Source organism: Danio rerio, chromosome 2 (genome assembly GCF_049306965.1).
Source record: "Danio rerio strain Tuebingen ecotype United States chromosome 2, GRCz12tu, whole genome shotgun sequence".
NCBI lineage: Eukaryota > Metazoa > Chordata > Actinopteri > Cypriniformes > Danionidae > Danio > Danio rerio.
The window spans coordinates 40,727,501-40,745,471 of NC_133177.1; the positions used below are offsets into that span (position 1 = coordinate 40,727,501).

Sequence of the window (17,971 nt, forward strand, 5' to 3'; positions counted from 1 at the left end):
ACACAACTCACAAAAATGGACCATCAGTCCATTTTAGAAATGTTTCAGATGAAACACTTTTTATTGACTGTGTTTGTGTTTTTTTCAGGGACAGATAATGTATGACTTTGACAGAATGTCCCAAATGAGTAAATTCATGAATACATAATTAAAGGAACAATACAGTACGACTCATAAGTAGATTCAGAACAATGGCAGATTTAGCTCTTCCCTTGTGAGAGGCTCTGAAAACGGTGTGCATTTTTATACATTTCTATTTTCATTCATTTATACATTTACTGTTCATTTAATAACTGTCTATGGTTTGAGACACTTTACATGTAATAATTACTGTGCATAGATTATTATTTGCTTGTATGATATGCACAGGCTGTTAAAACAGAAATATTTATGAATGTTCCCTTCTGTAAGTCATAAGTACCAAATGAGGCTTTTCAATTTTCTTATTTTTAATGCAAGAAAATGTATACTTTTACAATGGATCTCAGATGAGGCTCCCTCTGTTAGGATGTGGCACCGAACTATTCTTGAATATGTGTCGTTAGATTACCTGACCTGTATTGTACATTATAAAAATGGAGTTTTTCATAAAATCTTTGAACCTTTACTGGCATATACGGATTTTGATATTGCTTCTATCCTGACAAGGGGATTTATTTAAGAATGTCATGGTTGGCTTTATTGACTGTTTCACACTTCCTATTAATACTTCAATATTCTTTTAATTTTCCAGACCTACTGAATTCCCATGTATGTATATGGGCACCTGTAAAGCCCTATTTGTGTTTGTAAGCTGAACTGTACCTTCCTGTTTGTTTTTTTGTCATTTGTTTAACTGTTGTTGTCATTGGATCATCATTATTTTGCAAGTATGCTATTTTATTTATTTATTATTATTTGTTTATATGTGTATAAAAGCAAAAATGTAATTAATAATATATATATATATATATATATATATATATATATATATATATATATATATATATATATATATATATATATATATATATGTTTTTATCTTTACATACAAAAAACAGAAATATTTCTAATATTTCTAATATTTTAACAGGACAGAATCATTATTTATCACTGATCATAAAATGATTGACTACGATTCACACTTAATGTGATATGCAGTTAAATTATTAAATAAATGTGTACTAACACATTACATTAATTATCAAACAAATATGTGAATAAGCCTAATTAAAATATAATATGTTACAAAATTTATTTAATATGTATATAGCATGTAATATTTGTGACCAAAGAACATAAAACTAATCAGAATGTTTTTTTTTTTAGAGAATTATTCATAAGCTGAAAATTATATAAATAGGTGTTCCATTAATGTATGGTTTGGATAAGACAATACTTTGCTTAGATAGTTGTATTTTAAAATTTGGAATTAGAAAAAAAAAAATTATCTAAATACTGAAAATAAAAAAAACAGTCCAAGTTAAGCTAAACAATACATTTTTGCAGTTTTGCAATATTTATGGTAAGAATTTCTGACTACTGTCAAAATATACTTGTATAACCTAAAATATATATACAACACATAACTATTTATATAAAAATAAAACTTCTAAGCAGCTTCATAGAATACGTTTAATTTAAAATTCAGCAGCTAGGATGGTTACCTGCTCGGGTGCTTCTGATCACATAACTCTAATTCTCTTTCACCTGCACTGGCTCCCTGTTCACTATCGTGTTCAATATAAAATCCTACTCTTAACATACAATAAAAAAAAATAGCTCTTTATAACTTGGCATCTCACTACCTTACTGATCTTCTTCACTTTGCGCTCACTGAGATCATCTTCTTCTGAATTGTTATGTGTTCAAACTTTAGGATGAAGTCATTAGGTGTCAGCGCTTTTAGTTGTGCAGCATTAAAGTTATGGAACTCCAATTTCCAATTTCAAATCTCAGATAAAAACATTTTTGTTTAATAGCTTTTAATGATTTGCTGGCTTAATATCGTGTCTATTGCTTTTCACTGTTTGTATTTTTATGATGGGCTTGATATATACTGTAAGGAGTCCTTAAGAGCTTTGAAAGGTGCCTATAAATAAAAGGTATTATTATAAAAAATATATACTGAACACCAATGTTTATTATTAGCTATTCGTTGACTGCTTCAGTATAGTTAACAAACAAAAAAAGAATGATCTGTGCACCTCACATAAAAACAAAACAATGAACAATGCATCGATTTACCTTAGGAATTAGCTGCTTGTGTTTGTTTGGCCTGTTCTTCCTGGAGAGAAATGAGATTAGAAATGACAATGGTGATTTGTAAAGTAGAAAAGGTGCAGAATATGTGATATATATCCATATTAATTTGCACAAGCACAAGCTGAAACAAAGAGCAGTGGTGCCGCCACAGACAGAAGGTCACAGAGCAAGTGGCTGAGAGCACTCACTGAGAGAAGAGACGGTATTTTCTCGAAGAATTTGTGGACAGACGCAGCTTTTGAGGAACTTCAACACCAAACTGCCTAAGGGAGCGGAGGACTTTGGCATGCAATTCCCTGATTCACCCCAACCCAAATCAGAAATGTTAAAAAAGAAAAGATAAACACTAAAAACAAAAAACAAATTAGGATAGTAAGTAGTAAAACAGCTGAAAATGATCAGTCCAAATCACCAATTTAACACAACGAGCATCCAGTAAAAAGAAACGTATTAGTTAGTCTTCATTTAGAGAAGATAAAGTGAGAGAGAAAAAAAAAAAAAACAAGTTAAGGTTTTAATGATTTCCATTTCAGATTTTCAAGCTGATGTAAACTTACTTCTTGCTTTCAAACGTTGCAAAAATGTCCTCAAATGCTTCCAGTGGATCTTCTTCAGATCGATCAAAGGAAAAGTCAATCCTAGACTGGCTGCAGAAATTGAAATTAAAATATAAGCAGCTAAAAATCAAAACTTAAAACACTGATATGGAATAGCTACGGCTGCGATAAAACACAAACAAAAAGTATTATGATTATATCCATAGAGTATCACTTCAATTTAACAACAATGCAGGCAGTGACATATTTAGGCCTGGACAATATGGACGATCTCCCAGGGCAGCATCTTGCTGGCGGCGACATGGGGAGATGGTGTAAAAAAAAAAAAGTGTCCCAGTAAAAATCAGCTGTGCACCAGGAAAAGCTTTGAGATAGGATTTACTTTATGACAGTGTATTAATTTAGGGTGGTAAAGCCAGAATAAAGAAATTAGGGGCCATTCACATTTGGTGTCTTTTGCATACGCAAGATTGTTATTCCTTACTTGCAACCAAAACAACGCTGGTGAAAACAAAATGATGCATGCATGCAGAAAACCATTCCTGCGCACCTTACTTGCACCGCTCCTGCTCCCAGTGTGAATCCCGGTTGTTTCCTTGCACAGTGATAAAATATGCGCAGCTCATGTGCTGTGAATCCGGAGTAATAGCCTTTAATGCAGATATGTAGGCATGCAACAAGTTTTGCATCGACAAAACTAAAGTTTATATAATATGATGATGATGTTACTTTGACTATGAAGCAGAAAGGAGGGATGTCGAGTCAGGGAGGTAACCAAGACTTCATAACATTAAATCTCTGCCATGAGTTGGGTTTAAGGGTCATCATATTTTTTGTGTTCTATAGAATTGTCATAATGAATATTCTTGTAAAAAATTTCTTAGATCTTAGCCTCTCACTCCAGTTTTGTGTCTTTACGTTTTTTCCAGTTACATTTACAGAATGATTGCTTTCTGTTATTTATTTAGAATAATAATTGTATAATAATAGTAAAATAATATTTTTTAATTATAATAAACATAAGCAAACTGTTGTATTTATAGAAAATAAATAAATCTATTTAAATGTGTTTATAATAAATATTTATAAATATATAATATAAATATTTATTTAAATATTTGTAAAAAGGGCAGCACGTGGGCGCAGTGGGTAGCAATGTTGCCTCACAGCAAGACGGTTGCTGGTTCAAGCCTCGTCTGGCTCAGTTAGCATTTCTGTGTGAAGTTTGCATGTTCTTCCTATGTTCACGTGAGTTTCCTCCGGGTGCTCCGGTTTCCCCCAAAGACATGTGATATAGGTCCAAAGAAATGTGATATAGGTAAATTAGGTGAGCTAAATTGTCCGTAGTGTATTTTATCTGAATGAGCGTGTATGGGTGTTTCCCAGTGTTGGTTTGCAGCTGGAAGGGCATCCCCTTCGTAAAACATATGCTGGATAAGTTGGTGGTTCATTCCATTGTGGCAACCCCAGATTAATAAAGGGATTAAGTCAAAGAGAAAATGAATGAATGAATATATAAACCATTCCAAATATTAAAAATCTTTTAGGGGTGTCAAAATGAATTGTTTCTGCAGGGCATCGCGATGCGGACGCAGACAATTTGGTATCGGTTCAGTTATAGATCAACCAGTTATTATGTACTGACATCATTTATCCCATATGCACTGTATTGCGGTAGCTTACTATGGCAAGGGAGGCGAGCACGAGTAATTAAAACACTCCAACTACTTTAAAAATGCACAATTCACTGTGCGTGTTTGCTGGAGAGTCTTTCACTGAGACTGAAGTTACAGCAGAAGCCCCTAATCCCCTGCTGGAAAATAAATAAAAGTAAACTTCATTTCTGTCTCTGTGTCTCTTTCTTTTGCTCACTGTGGCCCTTTGACCCGCTGACGTGAGGTAACTTTTTGTGTCCTCTCGGTTGTTACAGCAATACTAGTGGATCCCGACAGGAGCGTGTCTGCAGAGTGAGTTTTCTCCACTGCATCCATTATGGATCAGCTGTGATCGCTGCTGCCGTTCATCAGTGTCACTCATTGGTGAACAACGGCAGAGCATAAGAGCCAATCATAGCCCTTTCTGTTGAGCGCGTGACCAATCATAGGGGTGTAAGCACTCGCTCGACAAGGCTCAGAAAGCGAGAGGAATTTGTACGTTTGTTTATATGCTATAAATGCTCATGTCTTCTGTGCATGTACTTGAGTTTTTAAAGGTACAATTCATATATCTGTATAAAAACTGTATAAAAGGACAACATTTTATTGCAAACAATATATTTATACTTTTTAATGCAAGAGTTGTTGTGCTGTGAAGTAAAATATAAAAATGCGTATGGAAAGCATCGTCAATGCACCGGGATATCAAATTGAACTGAATCGATGGCATGATAATCATAACCGAACTGTGAGACCAGGGGGTTATATATATATCTTCTTTAGGGAGGGGGGTATGTTTTTGGGGTGGTTTCACCCAGAGTGCCATTTAATCTGGTACCGCCACTGAATGCAGGCTTTACCTTTGGTTATGATGATTTATATTATATTATGAAAGAAAATGTTAAATTTAAATAAAAATAAAATCAAATGTTTTTATATATTTTTACAGTATACTTTTACTAAAGATACATTTTCTTCAAAAAATAATAGCCTGTTTCATGATTGGACATCCCCCGCTAGAACATGCAGGAACTAAGAAATGTAAAATAATAATAATAAAAATAATAATAATAATAATTTATTTTATTTTTAACTTTCACTCAGTAACAAAATCTATCTATTTATCTAATCTAACTTAAACCTGAAATAACTACTGGAGACATATGACATTTATTGCTATATAATTATCAATACTGCTATATAAATATTAATCTGAAAGGATTTATTGTGATACTTCTTTTGGCCATATTGTCAAGTCATACATACACAAAAGCAAATTCAATCCATTTACCTCTTCAGTCTCTGTATTGTAGGAACAGTAGGGCTGGGCCTCCTCGATTCACCAAAAGAGCGTCTGGAGTAGCGCCTGATCTCATCTAATACAAAAACAAACACACTCAACGAAAAAAAAATCAATGATAATATACTTCTGTGTGCTGCAAGTAAAAAGATGTTAGTAGATCACATTACCTGGATGTTTTTCGGCCCAGGTTCGTCCAGCCTTGTTAAACACAGCCAGTGTGCGTATTGTGGCCCTCAGGATCCCCCATCTGAACACAGCCACTGGATTAGCCCCGATCAGCTGCCGTAAGTAACTGCACTCACTACTACGAAGCAAAGCAACAATATCCGGCCTCATGTGGTCCGTGTTTTTCTCTCTGAAGTCCTAGAGGGCAGAAACATCTCAAATGCTGTTTTCCCACCACAGACACATCACTCAGTTCACCACTACTCGCAGTGTTTGCATAAAGGAGGAAAAAAAGTGTAGTTTCAGGGTCTGTTCCATTACCTTTATCTGGTATTTGACCTTGCCAGCAAAATGCAGAATGACAAAAGCTGGTTCACGCACTGGGGTCTGCACAAAGAACGGGTTGTCCTGGTGTTGCTGCTTAAACTTCTCTAGTAAAGTGCTGTCTGTGGCTTGAGGAAAACTAGAGAGAGAGATTAAGGCACAATATTTAAGACTAAAATACCACTGCATACCAACACAAGTGCTGTACTATATATCTAAATGTCAATATATTGTAGCCTAAGTTGAATGTAATGTTTTGGATCAAATGTATAAAAATTGATTTAACTACAATTACAATGTTGCTATTATGTATAATAAACAAAACTATATTTAATTTAGGACTAGGGTTTTCAATGGTTTGAATTCCATAGACCCTCAAATATTACATCCTAAAGAGAAGGACCCCATCCTAAAAAAATTTAAAAGTTATTTATGTAGTTTCTTATGTAAAATGTATCCTATGAAGAATTGTTAAATGTAATCTTAGAGTTTTTGATATTATATTATATTATATGATATTATATTATTTTATATTATATAAATTATATTAAAATATTATATTATATTAAAATATTATGTTATATTAAAATATTATATTATATTATATTAAAATATTATGTTATATTAAAATATTATATTATATTATATTATATTATATTATATTATATTATATTATATTATATTATATTATATTATATTATATTATATTATATTATATTATATTAGCATAAGGTTATGTGTGTCTGAAAGCTTAGGCAACTGACTTTAAGCATATCTAAAGTGCTCTTCCATCACATGGTTAATTGTCCGATGGCAGTTGTAGCAGCCTTTGCTTTTGGACACAGCAACCATTGAACTCCAGTGAAAAAAGTAGTTATGTCACCCCCACCCAAGCAAACGAGTGATGCGCAACACAGAGGCAGCCCATGTTGCCAGGTGTGTGCAAAGCAGTTGATTTGCGGTTCAAATCTAGTCCTGCCTCCAATCTCTAATTCACCCTCACACACCATCATAACATCACAACCCGCAAGACAACTTTTCAACTCAACAAGAAATCTCATCGCAATTTAGTCTCGCGAGATCTCGTATCCCGAGATCTCTTCACACCCCCAATACCTTTCTATTACCAAGTGGAAATAATCTGGCGGAAACACAGTTCTTCATATTTTATCATCCAATAATTTATATTCTTATTGATTACATAAGATCAGAAGAGAATAAGAGAAGCTCAATCAAGATTTGAACATAATACAAATATATATACTGTATATAATATAATGGTTAACAATAAATATTAGTAGAAATCTGTATTAATTATATTATTTGTTTTTATATTGTTTTGATGTAGTTTATATGTATTAGCTTTATTATATAAATATCTATGTATTATCTTCATGAAATGTGCATTTCTACACATTTTTACATTTATTCATTTAGCACACACTTTCATCAACAGTGGCTTACTAAAGCTATGTTCACACTGAATGTTAGTGCTCATATCAGATTTTTTCTCAGATCTGATTTTTTTGCATAGCTGTTCACACTTGTTATAAATGTGGCCAATATCAGATTTGCAGTGTGAACAGCTCATGGTCCGAAACTTATGTGCAAAAGTACAGTTATGGAGAGCACAAAATGTGTAATTATGCACACAATGTGTATCCTGTATTAAGCACATTGTCAGACTATGCTTAATATGATTATTGCTCGTTTCACAAACAACCGTGGTGTATTTCATGAGGTGTAAAGGGTTGTTCTGCTACTAATAATGCAAATTTCAGCATTTGAGTCCTAAAATAAGTCACTTGTGACTGAAAACACTGATCATTTGTAATTTATGACAACCCCGGTGCGTGTATTTCTGACCACTACTGAAGTGAACTCATCAAGGGTTAACGAGCAGTGCAGACTGAACTATAAAGGCAGAGATGTTATATCTCTGTTGGCAGAGAGTTATTTCATGTTACTTCAATATAAACAACATACACATGCAGAAGTGGGGTTTTGGTGCTTGAGCACCTGTCCTTTTTTTCTCTCTGAGAGAAAGTTCATCCTTAATATGGAAGAACCCCTCCTTAGCACACGGATCCCCTATCCACAACACCCCCGATGCTCTTCAGCTTCACGGTTAACCCGTGCCCCAATCGTTAACCAGATTGGCTAACAAGCACCAGTTTTGCCTTAAAAATTTTCTTTAAAATGAACAACCAACTTTCTGTTGTAAAGTAATTACCCTGTGTGCCATTCTGCTATGCTTCAAAGGAGTAGACGATGTTTGCGTATTATGTAAAAGTCACAGGAAATCCGACATAACCTTTCACACTGTACTTTCACATTGCAGAACATCAGCTCTGTGTCTGATTTAAGACTACATATGAAAGTGGCACAAATCAGATCTGAAAAGATCAGATTTCATGTGGTTTGGGCTATTCACACTGTCATTACCCGAGTAACATGTGGGCAAAAAAATCTGATTCGGGCCACTTTTGGCTGCAGTGTGAACGTAGCCTAATTGGTTTACATAAATCTTTTTATATTATTATTATTTATGATTTTTAAAATCATTTTATTTACACTTTTTTAACCTGTTAGCAATCCCTCGTAACTCCCGGAATTTATACAATATTTGTCTTCATATTTCATGCATCTGTACTGCAAAGATTTATAGCAGTGACCACTTCAAATGTGACACACTGAAAACAGAATGTTCTTTAAGCAGATGGTTTTGCAAGGTTTTTTTTCATAAAAGAATGAGCCCTACTTTATATTAGTTGTCAACTATTTTACTATGTGCTTAGATCAAAATAATAGGTAGTTATTATTGCAAAACACTGTTGTTGGGGGATACGGTTCATGTTAAGTTTAATGAATGGTTAATGCATTATTTAAATAAAATGCAATGTGCAATTTAACTGCATGCATCTACACAACAAGAGCTTTGTATCAAAAATATATTTCAATGTAGTTGCTGACACTTAATGTAAACTACCAGGTAATAAATGAGCAGACTTTCTCCAGCTGTTTTTTTTACATGGTGCATATGCTTTCAACTATGCTAAATATTTAAAAGGCAGTACTTTATGAGTCTGAACTCACTTGCTTTCCTCATCAAGCAGAAAAAACAGTCCAGTGGGCTTCTTGCTGAAGAGACTGATGCAGCCAATGTTGTCAGGGAAGTCAACGGTGTGCCATGTGATTCCCTCTGCCAGATATTCCTCCTAAAACACAACAAAAACAAAAAGCATGAGACAAATGACCTACCCATCGACCACAATAAGGGGAATCACTCTGTGCAAAGTGCAACGAAAATGAAATCTCACTTGTTCCAGTGTAAATATGCGCTGGTTGCAGTAATACTGTAGTTGCTCATTAGCATAATTAATGCAGAACTGTTCAAAGCTGTTGGTCTTGAAATCTTCAAATCCAAATATGTCCAGGACTCCAATCGATAAACACTGAAAGGAAGAATTTCTGAATGAATTAAGGCCTTTTTAAGTTTATTTACAGCACTTTTCAGCAAATAAAATACATTAAATATATCAATACATTTAAAGACAATCAGACCTCTATCTTGACTATAGATTTATAATAAAGAAATAGACATATAGCGATATTCAATAACTCAATAAATCATGATAATGAACATGCACAATATATAGTTATCATTGACACTTCAAAATACTGTGAATATTTATTCATTATTAAAACTTTTAAGAGTGTTTTTAAAAATATTCAGACTGTATTTGTAGTGGCGTTCTGAAAACAGCTCCAAATGTTTGAAGACTTAATTGATTAATTAATTAGTTTAATATTTCAAATCATGAACATTTTCACAATTAGTCATAATACGTGCTAAAATAATGATTGAATATTCTGTGACTATTTATAGGATTATTGTAAATTAACAATGTGTAATAAGGCATTAATAGTTAACATTAGTTTGAATTTTTAATTAAAGTGATGATGAAAACTATAAAAGCCTTTACTAATCTTAGCTGATAACAAGTTAAAATTGTAGTTGTAATGATGTTATTAAATGGAGAATATACCTAATACAATTATGCTGTTTTTTTATACACTAAATAGTAGCTGTAATAAATCAGTTTTTTTCTCTCACGGTTGATTTTAATTAATATATTACACTTTTTGGGGGAGTTATTATCCAGGTTATTATATCCAGGGCTTGACATTAACGCCTCAATTTGGCTGGTTGAAAATCATTTTTAAATGGTAGTTTTCTTAAAAAACAGAGTTCAACAATAAGGATGGCCCAATGGTGCTGGGCCAGTGTGAGAGATGACACAAATGGCTGTGTTCTCGTTAGCAAAAGAAACCAGTGAATAGCTGAATACCAAATGTGAGGATAATCAGGGCATGGTAAGACCATCCTCGTTCACTGACGAGAGCTTCAGTATTGTGTGCACAGGTGATGTGATGCGCACAAGTTTTTAAAAACGTGCGCGCTCACGCTGCTGCTTTTGAAAATGTCTTTTTGTAAGCAGCAGCGGTTGCTGCTTTCACTTTATCCATTCCTTGAACAGATTATTAAAGGATCTAATGTTAACTATGTGCACACGATCATGCTTAGTACCTCACCCGATTTCTTTTGCTTACAGTTATTGTTGTTAATATGTTTTAATTATCATCCATAAAAATAACATGGCTTTAATAAGAGATTAACTCTGCATTTATGAAACATGATTATAATTATTTTTTAAATGGCAATTTAAAAAAAAGTAATAAAAAAAGTCTACTTATACAGCTATAGCCTTCTGGGACCCCGCCCATTGACTTGTTTCCTCTGTAGTGGACATTGTGTTTTCATGGAATTTTTTGAGCTACTCTGTCCTGTTGTACTGTTCAGAGGACATCCTGGGCTTTTTAGTGATATGTCATTTGATTGGCTTGGATGTTAGGAACCCCTTCTTACAATGCATCTAAAATGGCTGGCATAAAAAAAGCACATTTTATGAAAAGGCAAGAGGTATGTAAAATTTAGCTTTTTAAATGTTTTTTTACTATTATTATTACATATATAATTGTTTATTAAAGTGTCAGGAACAATAAATTCAGCTTTCAAAGCTGTTAACTTGTTTGTGTTTCAAAATATCATCCTTTTTTTAATGTCCACTAAAGTGGACACTAGGACCATCTTAATGTAATTAATGACTGCATGTTGTAGGAGGCAGAACTGAAGCAGAGAGGATTCTTGTGTTTTGTCTTTGTCTTCTTTGTTTTGGATAAACATCTTTGTTTTTTTTTTGTTTTTTTGAGTTCAGCTCTCTTTCAGACCAAACTCTTTCAGGAATTTCAATACAAAAGGGAAAAATGGCTTTTGTTTTGTTTTTGTTACATTAATATTAGATCATTATCCCTTTACAGCCATATCCTGTACAGTTTTGTTATCTGCGTGGCGGTGGTTTCGAACTAAAATGGTCCTGTGGTCCACTTCAGTGGACATGCTGTAAAATTAAAAATAAAAATAAAAATGTAAAAACTCTGAATTGTAGAATTAGTGTTTTACCCAATGGATGTAGAAAATCACAGAAAAAAAAATATAAATTTTCTTTGGGTCTCAGGTGGATATTTAGCTTGTTTTGACACATTATTTAAATTTCTTGGCTAAGAACTATTAACTTATTTTTGGTGTTGCTAGAAAATAATTAGGCAAATCCTTAGTGGTGAGCCCTGAAAAGTCAAGTGAAATAAAAACTAATTGCAATACAACACTATAAAACCACAATCCATTTGCTCATTGAACAAGGTCATACATAACACACAAAAAGTGAAATGAATAAGAAGTCATAACATCTAATAGTATTTTAGCAAGACAAAGTTAAATTTATACATGTATGAAATATATTTTACCAACAACAAAATTGGTTAGAGGAAAAGGCGATGGCCATTAATGTTGGAAAACTACTAGCCACAGTGGCTGGTAATCAAAAAAGTTAATGTCAAGCCCTGATTATATCAGTTAAAAGCAACCTTTTTTGCAGCTCAGCTCAGTTTTGTAATACCCCCTAATGTGATACAAGCTTCAAAATTTTATCCCAAAAAAGTTTAGATATAAAACTGATACAGTCATAAGCCTAATACATAGTGTATTTATGTACCGGTACAGAGTCCTCCAAATCTCTCTTGTTGAGTAGAGCATGATTGATTCGCAGGACGATCCAGTCAAACAGGGCACTGTACAAAGACTTGGCCATAGAGTCTCTGGCAGTAATAGCCTAAAGACAGAGTTATTTATAGATTTGTAATTAACACATGACTGAATTAATGAATGATCAGTACATAGCAGAAAATGTCATCACATGCATCACTATTATATTATCGGTTATATTATAATTTACCTCATTGAGGCTGTAAGGCAGAATCAGCTTGTCATTAGCAGTCATTGCTTTCCTTGTGGTCAGTGCTTCAACAAGCAGCTCAACTTTAACCTGGAATTGAAAAGCGATGATGTAAGACATATTTTATGGTAATAAAGACGACATTTAAACATTTGAAAACACGAGTCTGTCAATGTGTAATGCTTTTTATAACAGCTCAATTTTTACATTACATTTAATCACTTTAACAGATCAAAGCAACAAACAAACAGCAATATTCAACTGATGTGATAGTTTCTTGTTAGTCTCATGCAATATCCAAATCTCATAGTAAACTTTAATTTTTGTATTTCCCTCCAGGAATGTCAGACTTTGTGCTGTCTACAGAAAACGTGGACACCGAGTAAAAATTCACTGCCTTCCATAAAAAAAAAACTTAAAAAAAAACTGTTATTTTCTTTGCATTTGTTTACTAGTATAACTACAAAAATATTATGCTTCATTTCTTTAATAAGTAGCTGTTTTATATGCTGCTAGGACACCCCAGAAGATTTGTAAATAGCTCTGTCATTGTTCAAAGGAAAAAAAGATCACGTTAGATGACCTTTTTTTTCATTCAATTTGTGCAAAAACTGTAGGAGGAAATGACTTTCTCTTTGCTGTTTTGAAAATGTAATGAACCATGTCATCACACCACTGTGTCGTATCCAACCGTGAATTATATAAACGTTACACCCCTTTTGGAAAATCTGAAAGCCAACCAACCCGAAAAAATACAAATGGAAATCGATGCTAAAAGTGGAATAGAAATCGAAATTACAAATGAAATATTTGGTTCTCGTGTTTTTTTTTCACCAATTGCTAAACATGACGACCAGAGGAAAAGGCTTCATCAATTAAAATTTCAAGATACCTTTACTGGGACACAAATTTAATCTCTGAACCTTAAATAGTAGAAATAGAACAGAGATTTTGATGAATTTGTTTTGACTTGGAAAACAGACGTATAACACACACACACACACACACACACATATACATATATATATATATATATATATATATATATATATATATATATATATATATATATATATACATACATACATACAGTATATAAATATATATATATATATATATATATATATATATATATATATATATATATATATATATATAAATAAATAAATAAATAAATAAATATATAAGAGATTATATGAGATTCAGCTCACTATAGAATTAAAATGATTGATTTCATTTAATTTGACATTTTTGCATTTATGAGAAAAAAGTGTCTTTATGGATGTGAAATTTTCCATTATGGATATGACAGCATTTAAATTGTCACTTGTGTGATTTTGGCAAATTAAATATAATAGTTTAAAAATACTGACAGATACATTTACAAGTATTTTTAAAGTACTGTAAAATACTTTTTTTAACACAAAAAAAAATGGAGAAATGGTTTCTCTATTTTGGTGAAAACTTAATTATTTTTTATGGCAAGGTTGACATTTGTCTGGAATTGCCCATATATATATATATATATATATATATATATATATATATATATATATATATATATATATATATAAAGAAGCGACCCCAATAAACCAATAAACCTTAAGCTACAACGAATGGACTAAAAACAAAGCCATCTAGATGCACACATTGATTTCGATTGGAAAGATAATTTCTAAATAATTCTTATACGGTTGTACAGCATCCATTGAATACATGTCACCACATATTTAAGTTTAAGAGTTTAAATATATGATAAAGACAATAATACATTGTGGCAGTGACCTGATTCATTAATATGTCACTCTACCATATTTCCAAACTATTGGGTGAGGTGATTTTATAGTTTACGTTATTTAAAGCTAGTATTGTGGTGTCCCATGTTTAATGGAAAAAGTGGAACCAAAGAGACAAATTTGGCTTACTATTGTGAATTTATATTAAACATTAAAGTAGCTTGTGGTACCTTTAGAAGGTCAGACAGAGCTGAAAGGACATGATCAGGTCCAACTTTAAGCCCTTCGCCAACATCTTTTGGCTTGTACGTCACATTTCCCAGGTACAGAATGGCAGAGAGCACAGAGAATATCCTAAAAAAGAACAGAAAAACACTTTACAAACACTTTTTCTTTGCAAAGTGCCTCATAAAATTCATGTATAAAAAGCATATTACTACAACAATGCAAATCATGCATTTTGAACAATGGAATAAGTAAATATTTTGACTAATTACAATTCTAAGTAATAAGCTGTTTGTTACCAGTATTATATAACAGTTACATTTAATGGTGAAATTTTTTTTTTGGAAGGCAGCTCATAATCATCACACTGCATTTCATGACCAAAATAGCACAGAGCATTTCTTGATGCATTTCCCCCCTAAATGACAAGCACAGACTTGTCCCAGACCAGAATTCTTTATTTGTTAGTCATGCATACAGCTGGTAATTTTTCAGTGACTTCACCCCTTCAATAAAATCCTGATTACACATAATAATATTAGTTGCACTAATTCAATTCTGCATTTCTAGATATCTTCAATTTATGGGCAATTGTTAAAGTTCTTTCATTGTAAAGGTAACGAATGTAGGATGGTTAAATAAACACTAAAGATTACATGTGATCCAAAATTGAGGCTTGAGTTAAAATCAATGCAATCTTAAAATAAAGGTTCTCTATATATGCACTGATGGATGCACAAAGAACCTTTAAACATTATAACAGAAATCATTTAATTTGAAACCACTAACAAAAAGAAATCAGTTATTTAAACTTTTAATAAATATTAAACAATTGATTTTTTTTACATTTATTAAATGCCACCTTGATGAATAGAATAATTTAAAAGAGAAAAAAAACATGAAAAAATAAATGATCCCAACTTTTGACCGGTAGTGTATTTTCTACAAGAACTGTCCTTTCAAAGGTTCTTTTGGGAATATGGTATTAATGGAGAAAAAAAAACCTTCAGGAAATTTTATTTTAAGGTTGTTTGTTTGTAATTAAACGTTAAAGACATAGTTTTACATAATATGTAAAGACTTCTAAAAAGTAATGGTTTAGGATGCAGACTAAAGAGAAAAATCTAAATCAAAAAATAAACTTACTGCTTTTTGGTTGGAGGCAGAAAACCGACCATCTCCATGGCCTGATGAAGTCTCCGGAATTCATGTGTCATTTCAGCTTGATCCTCTGAAATTGGCATTTCCTGTGAGGTTAAGTTGAAAAACAGATAATTAATGGAAAAGCTTAGCTGTGATATTTTAACAATAACAAAAAAAGCTAATAATCCAATAAGACATACAGTAAGAACATTAGAAGACTATTAGATTCTTTCTTCTCTTGAAAAGAAGATTTTTTGAAGAAAGTCCAACAATTGACTTAAACAAAATAGACATGTCAATGGTTACTAGTTTCTCACAATCTTTAAAATACTTGCATTTATCTTTAACAGAAACATGAAAGTCTAACAAGTTTGAAACAAGTGGACGATAAGTAAATGATGACAAAAAAATTTGTCCAGTAAAGACAATTGAGAGCATCAGGAACACTAGTCAAAACGAAACGCTTTATCAGGGGTCTACCAGCGATTCTCTAAGGTAATCCTTACCTCTTTGAGGTAGTGGTAGTCATTAGGCTGCAGAAGCTTAAACTCATCTCTCTCCTCCTCTGAGGCGCCAATCAAAAGGTAATAAAAAACATGATAATTCCTGTAGGTCAGATAACAAGCAGACAAGGAATTTGCGTTGAGTAATACATTTAATTCCACTTGTGACACTAAGGAGTTCAAACGTAAAAGGGATATGGATAAAATTGATATATATAAAATGGTTTCCAATTTATTACCTTTCAGTTTTTCCTCTGGACACTAGGCGGCATTTCTCTAGTAAATACTTCTCAACAACAGCCCTGAAACATTGAACAAAAGCTGTATTAGGAATTTCAGATCAATGCCAGCAATAGCTAGACTTTCAGATAATTATTTTAGAGAATGGGACCAGAAAATATAAGAGGTCTGTCTTAATTTGTCTCTGCTGCCTAGCAACTTCAGTCTAACAAAAACATCACTTCCTGATTGAGAAAACATAACGGTACTTCAGACATGTCTTTAAAAACATATTCAATCAGCATAGTGAAAAAAGCTTGCTCTCCAACTTGCTGGACAAAGTAAGGTGCGCATCTTCGTGGGTGGTTTAGTAACTCATATTTATAGGTTGTCTTATCAAAAAGATGGTATTTTTGGGGTAATGACTGCATAAAATATAATGATAGACATTGAAAGCTCAATTCTAATATCTCAAAAGAAACTTTGAATGTAAATTTACCAATATAATACCTTATATGATATATGATATAAATGTTCAGAACGACCGCTATGGCCATACTAGTAGTCATAATTCTGGTAGTTCCAGTATTAAAATTAACTGCACTGGTGTCAAATCTCTTATGTGAGTGAGGAGCAGCTGTGGGAGTTTGGTGTGTGACGTGTCTCGGGGCAGAAGGACAGATGACTCACCCTCTCACAACGCCACTCTCCAGATAATTCACTTGAATGAACTTTCCAAAGCGACTTGAGTTGTTGTTGTATGCTGTTTTAGCATTGCCAAATGCCTGAAGAAAGCAAAGAATGAATCAGATAAGCTGTTTTTGAGATCACAAACTATAAAAAACACACTGATATGGTTTGTGAATGCTGACGGACAACTCTCGTGTTAGATAAAAGATGGCCTTAACCTAATAAACACACTTTAACTATACTTTAAAACTAGTCAAACACAAAAATTAGACATGATTACAGTCTTATTGTCAGTAGATTATTAGCATTTATTATTGGTGGTTCATACTACGGCAACCAGTTCATCAAAACCAAATGACAAAAATACAGTATGAAAATAAAAATGTGTGGGCCTTTTATCTCAGACACCACAAACAAATAAACATAGCTTAGGCAGTCTTGTCCTTCAGTTTGACTTGTTGATGTTAATGCTGATATAAGGCGAGTAGATTTATCCATTTTAAAATACTTCCTGCTATTCCAGTAACAAGTAAAAACAAATCTCACTTAATCATTTATTCATTCATGTCAATTCAAAGACAAATGACACTCACTGGAAACTTTTGCCTTTACAAAGAAAAGAGGCTGCAACCACGATCTGTCATGGTCCAAAAATACATTATTAAAGAATTAGATTTGATTGAATGCTACTTTGTAGTATTTATAAGCTTTTTGGTAGACATATGAGCAGTCAAATGTCCTTAAACACATCTTTGCAAGTATAACAGGTTTAAATATTTTTTTTTATTGCATTATAACACAATTACAATAAGGCAAAACTTGATAAACAACTTTCACCCACATTTATAGAA

The 17,971-nt window shown here is 32.6% G+C and overlaps 1 protein-coding gene across 16 annotated transcripts in view; it reads right to left on the reverse strand.

Moving 5' to 3' along the window:
- The window catches only part of myo9b (myosin IXb), a 59,786-nt gene that overhangs the window by 26,960 nt on the left and 14,855 nt on the right, over positions 1 to 17,971 (reverse strand). For 8 of the 16 annotated variants that reach the window (XM_073927987.1, XM_073928033.1, XM_005171335.5 and 5 more), the window contains exons 3-17: positions 17,121 to 17,215; positions 16,451 to 16,513; positions 16,215 to 16,314; positions 15,712 to 15,812; positions 14,571 to 14,694; positions 12,605 to 12,694; positions 12,365 to 12,481; positions 9,569 to 9,703; positions 9,345 to 9,466; positions 6,246 to 6,387; positions 5,927 to 6,122; positions 5,748 to 5,832; positions 2,802 to 2,891; positions 2,433 to 2,540; positions 2,227 to 2,266 (exon numbers count right to left, since the gene is read on the reverse strand). In XM_073927987.1, coding sequence (XP_073784088.1) covers positions 2,227 to 2,266; positions 2,433 to 2,540; positions 2,802 to 2,891; positions 5,748 to 5,832; positions 5,927 to 6,122; positions 6,246 to 6,387; positions 9,345 to 9,466; positions 9,569 to 9,703; positions 12,365 to 12,481; positions 12,605 to 12,694; positions 14,571 to 14,694; positions 15,712 to 15,812; positions 16,215 to 16,314; positions 16,451 to 16,513; positions 17,121 to 17,215 — 1,608 coding nt within the window. The remainder of the gene's footprint in view (positions 1 to 2,226; positions 2,267 to 2,432; positions 2,541 to 2,801; positions 2,892 to 5,747; positions 5,833 to 5,926; positions 6,123 to 6,245; positions 6,388 to 9,344; positions 9,467 to 9,568; positions 9,704 to 12,364; positions 12,482 to 12,604; positions 12,695 to 14,570; positions 14,695 to 15,711; positions 15,813 to 16,214; positions 16,315 to 16,450; positions 16,514 to 17,120; positions 17,216 to 17,971) is intronic. The other 8 variants (XM_073928003.1, XM_073928036.1, XM_073927998.1 and 5 more) reach the window with 1 other exon arrangement.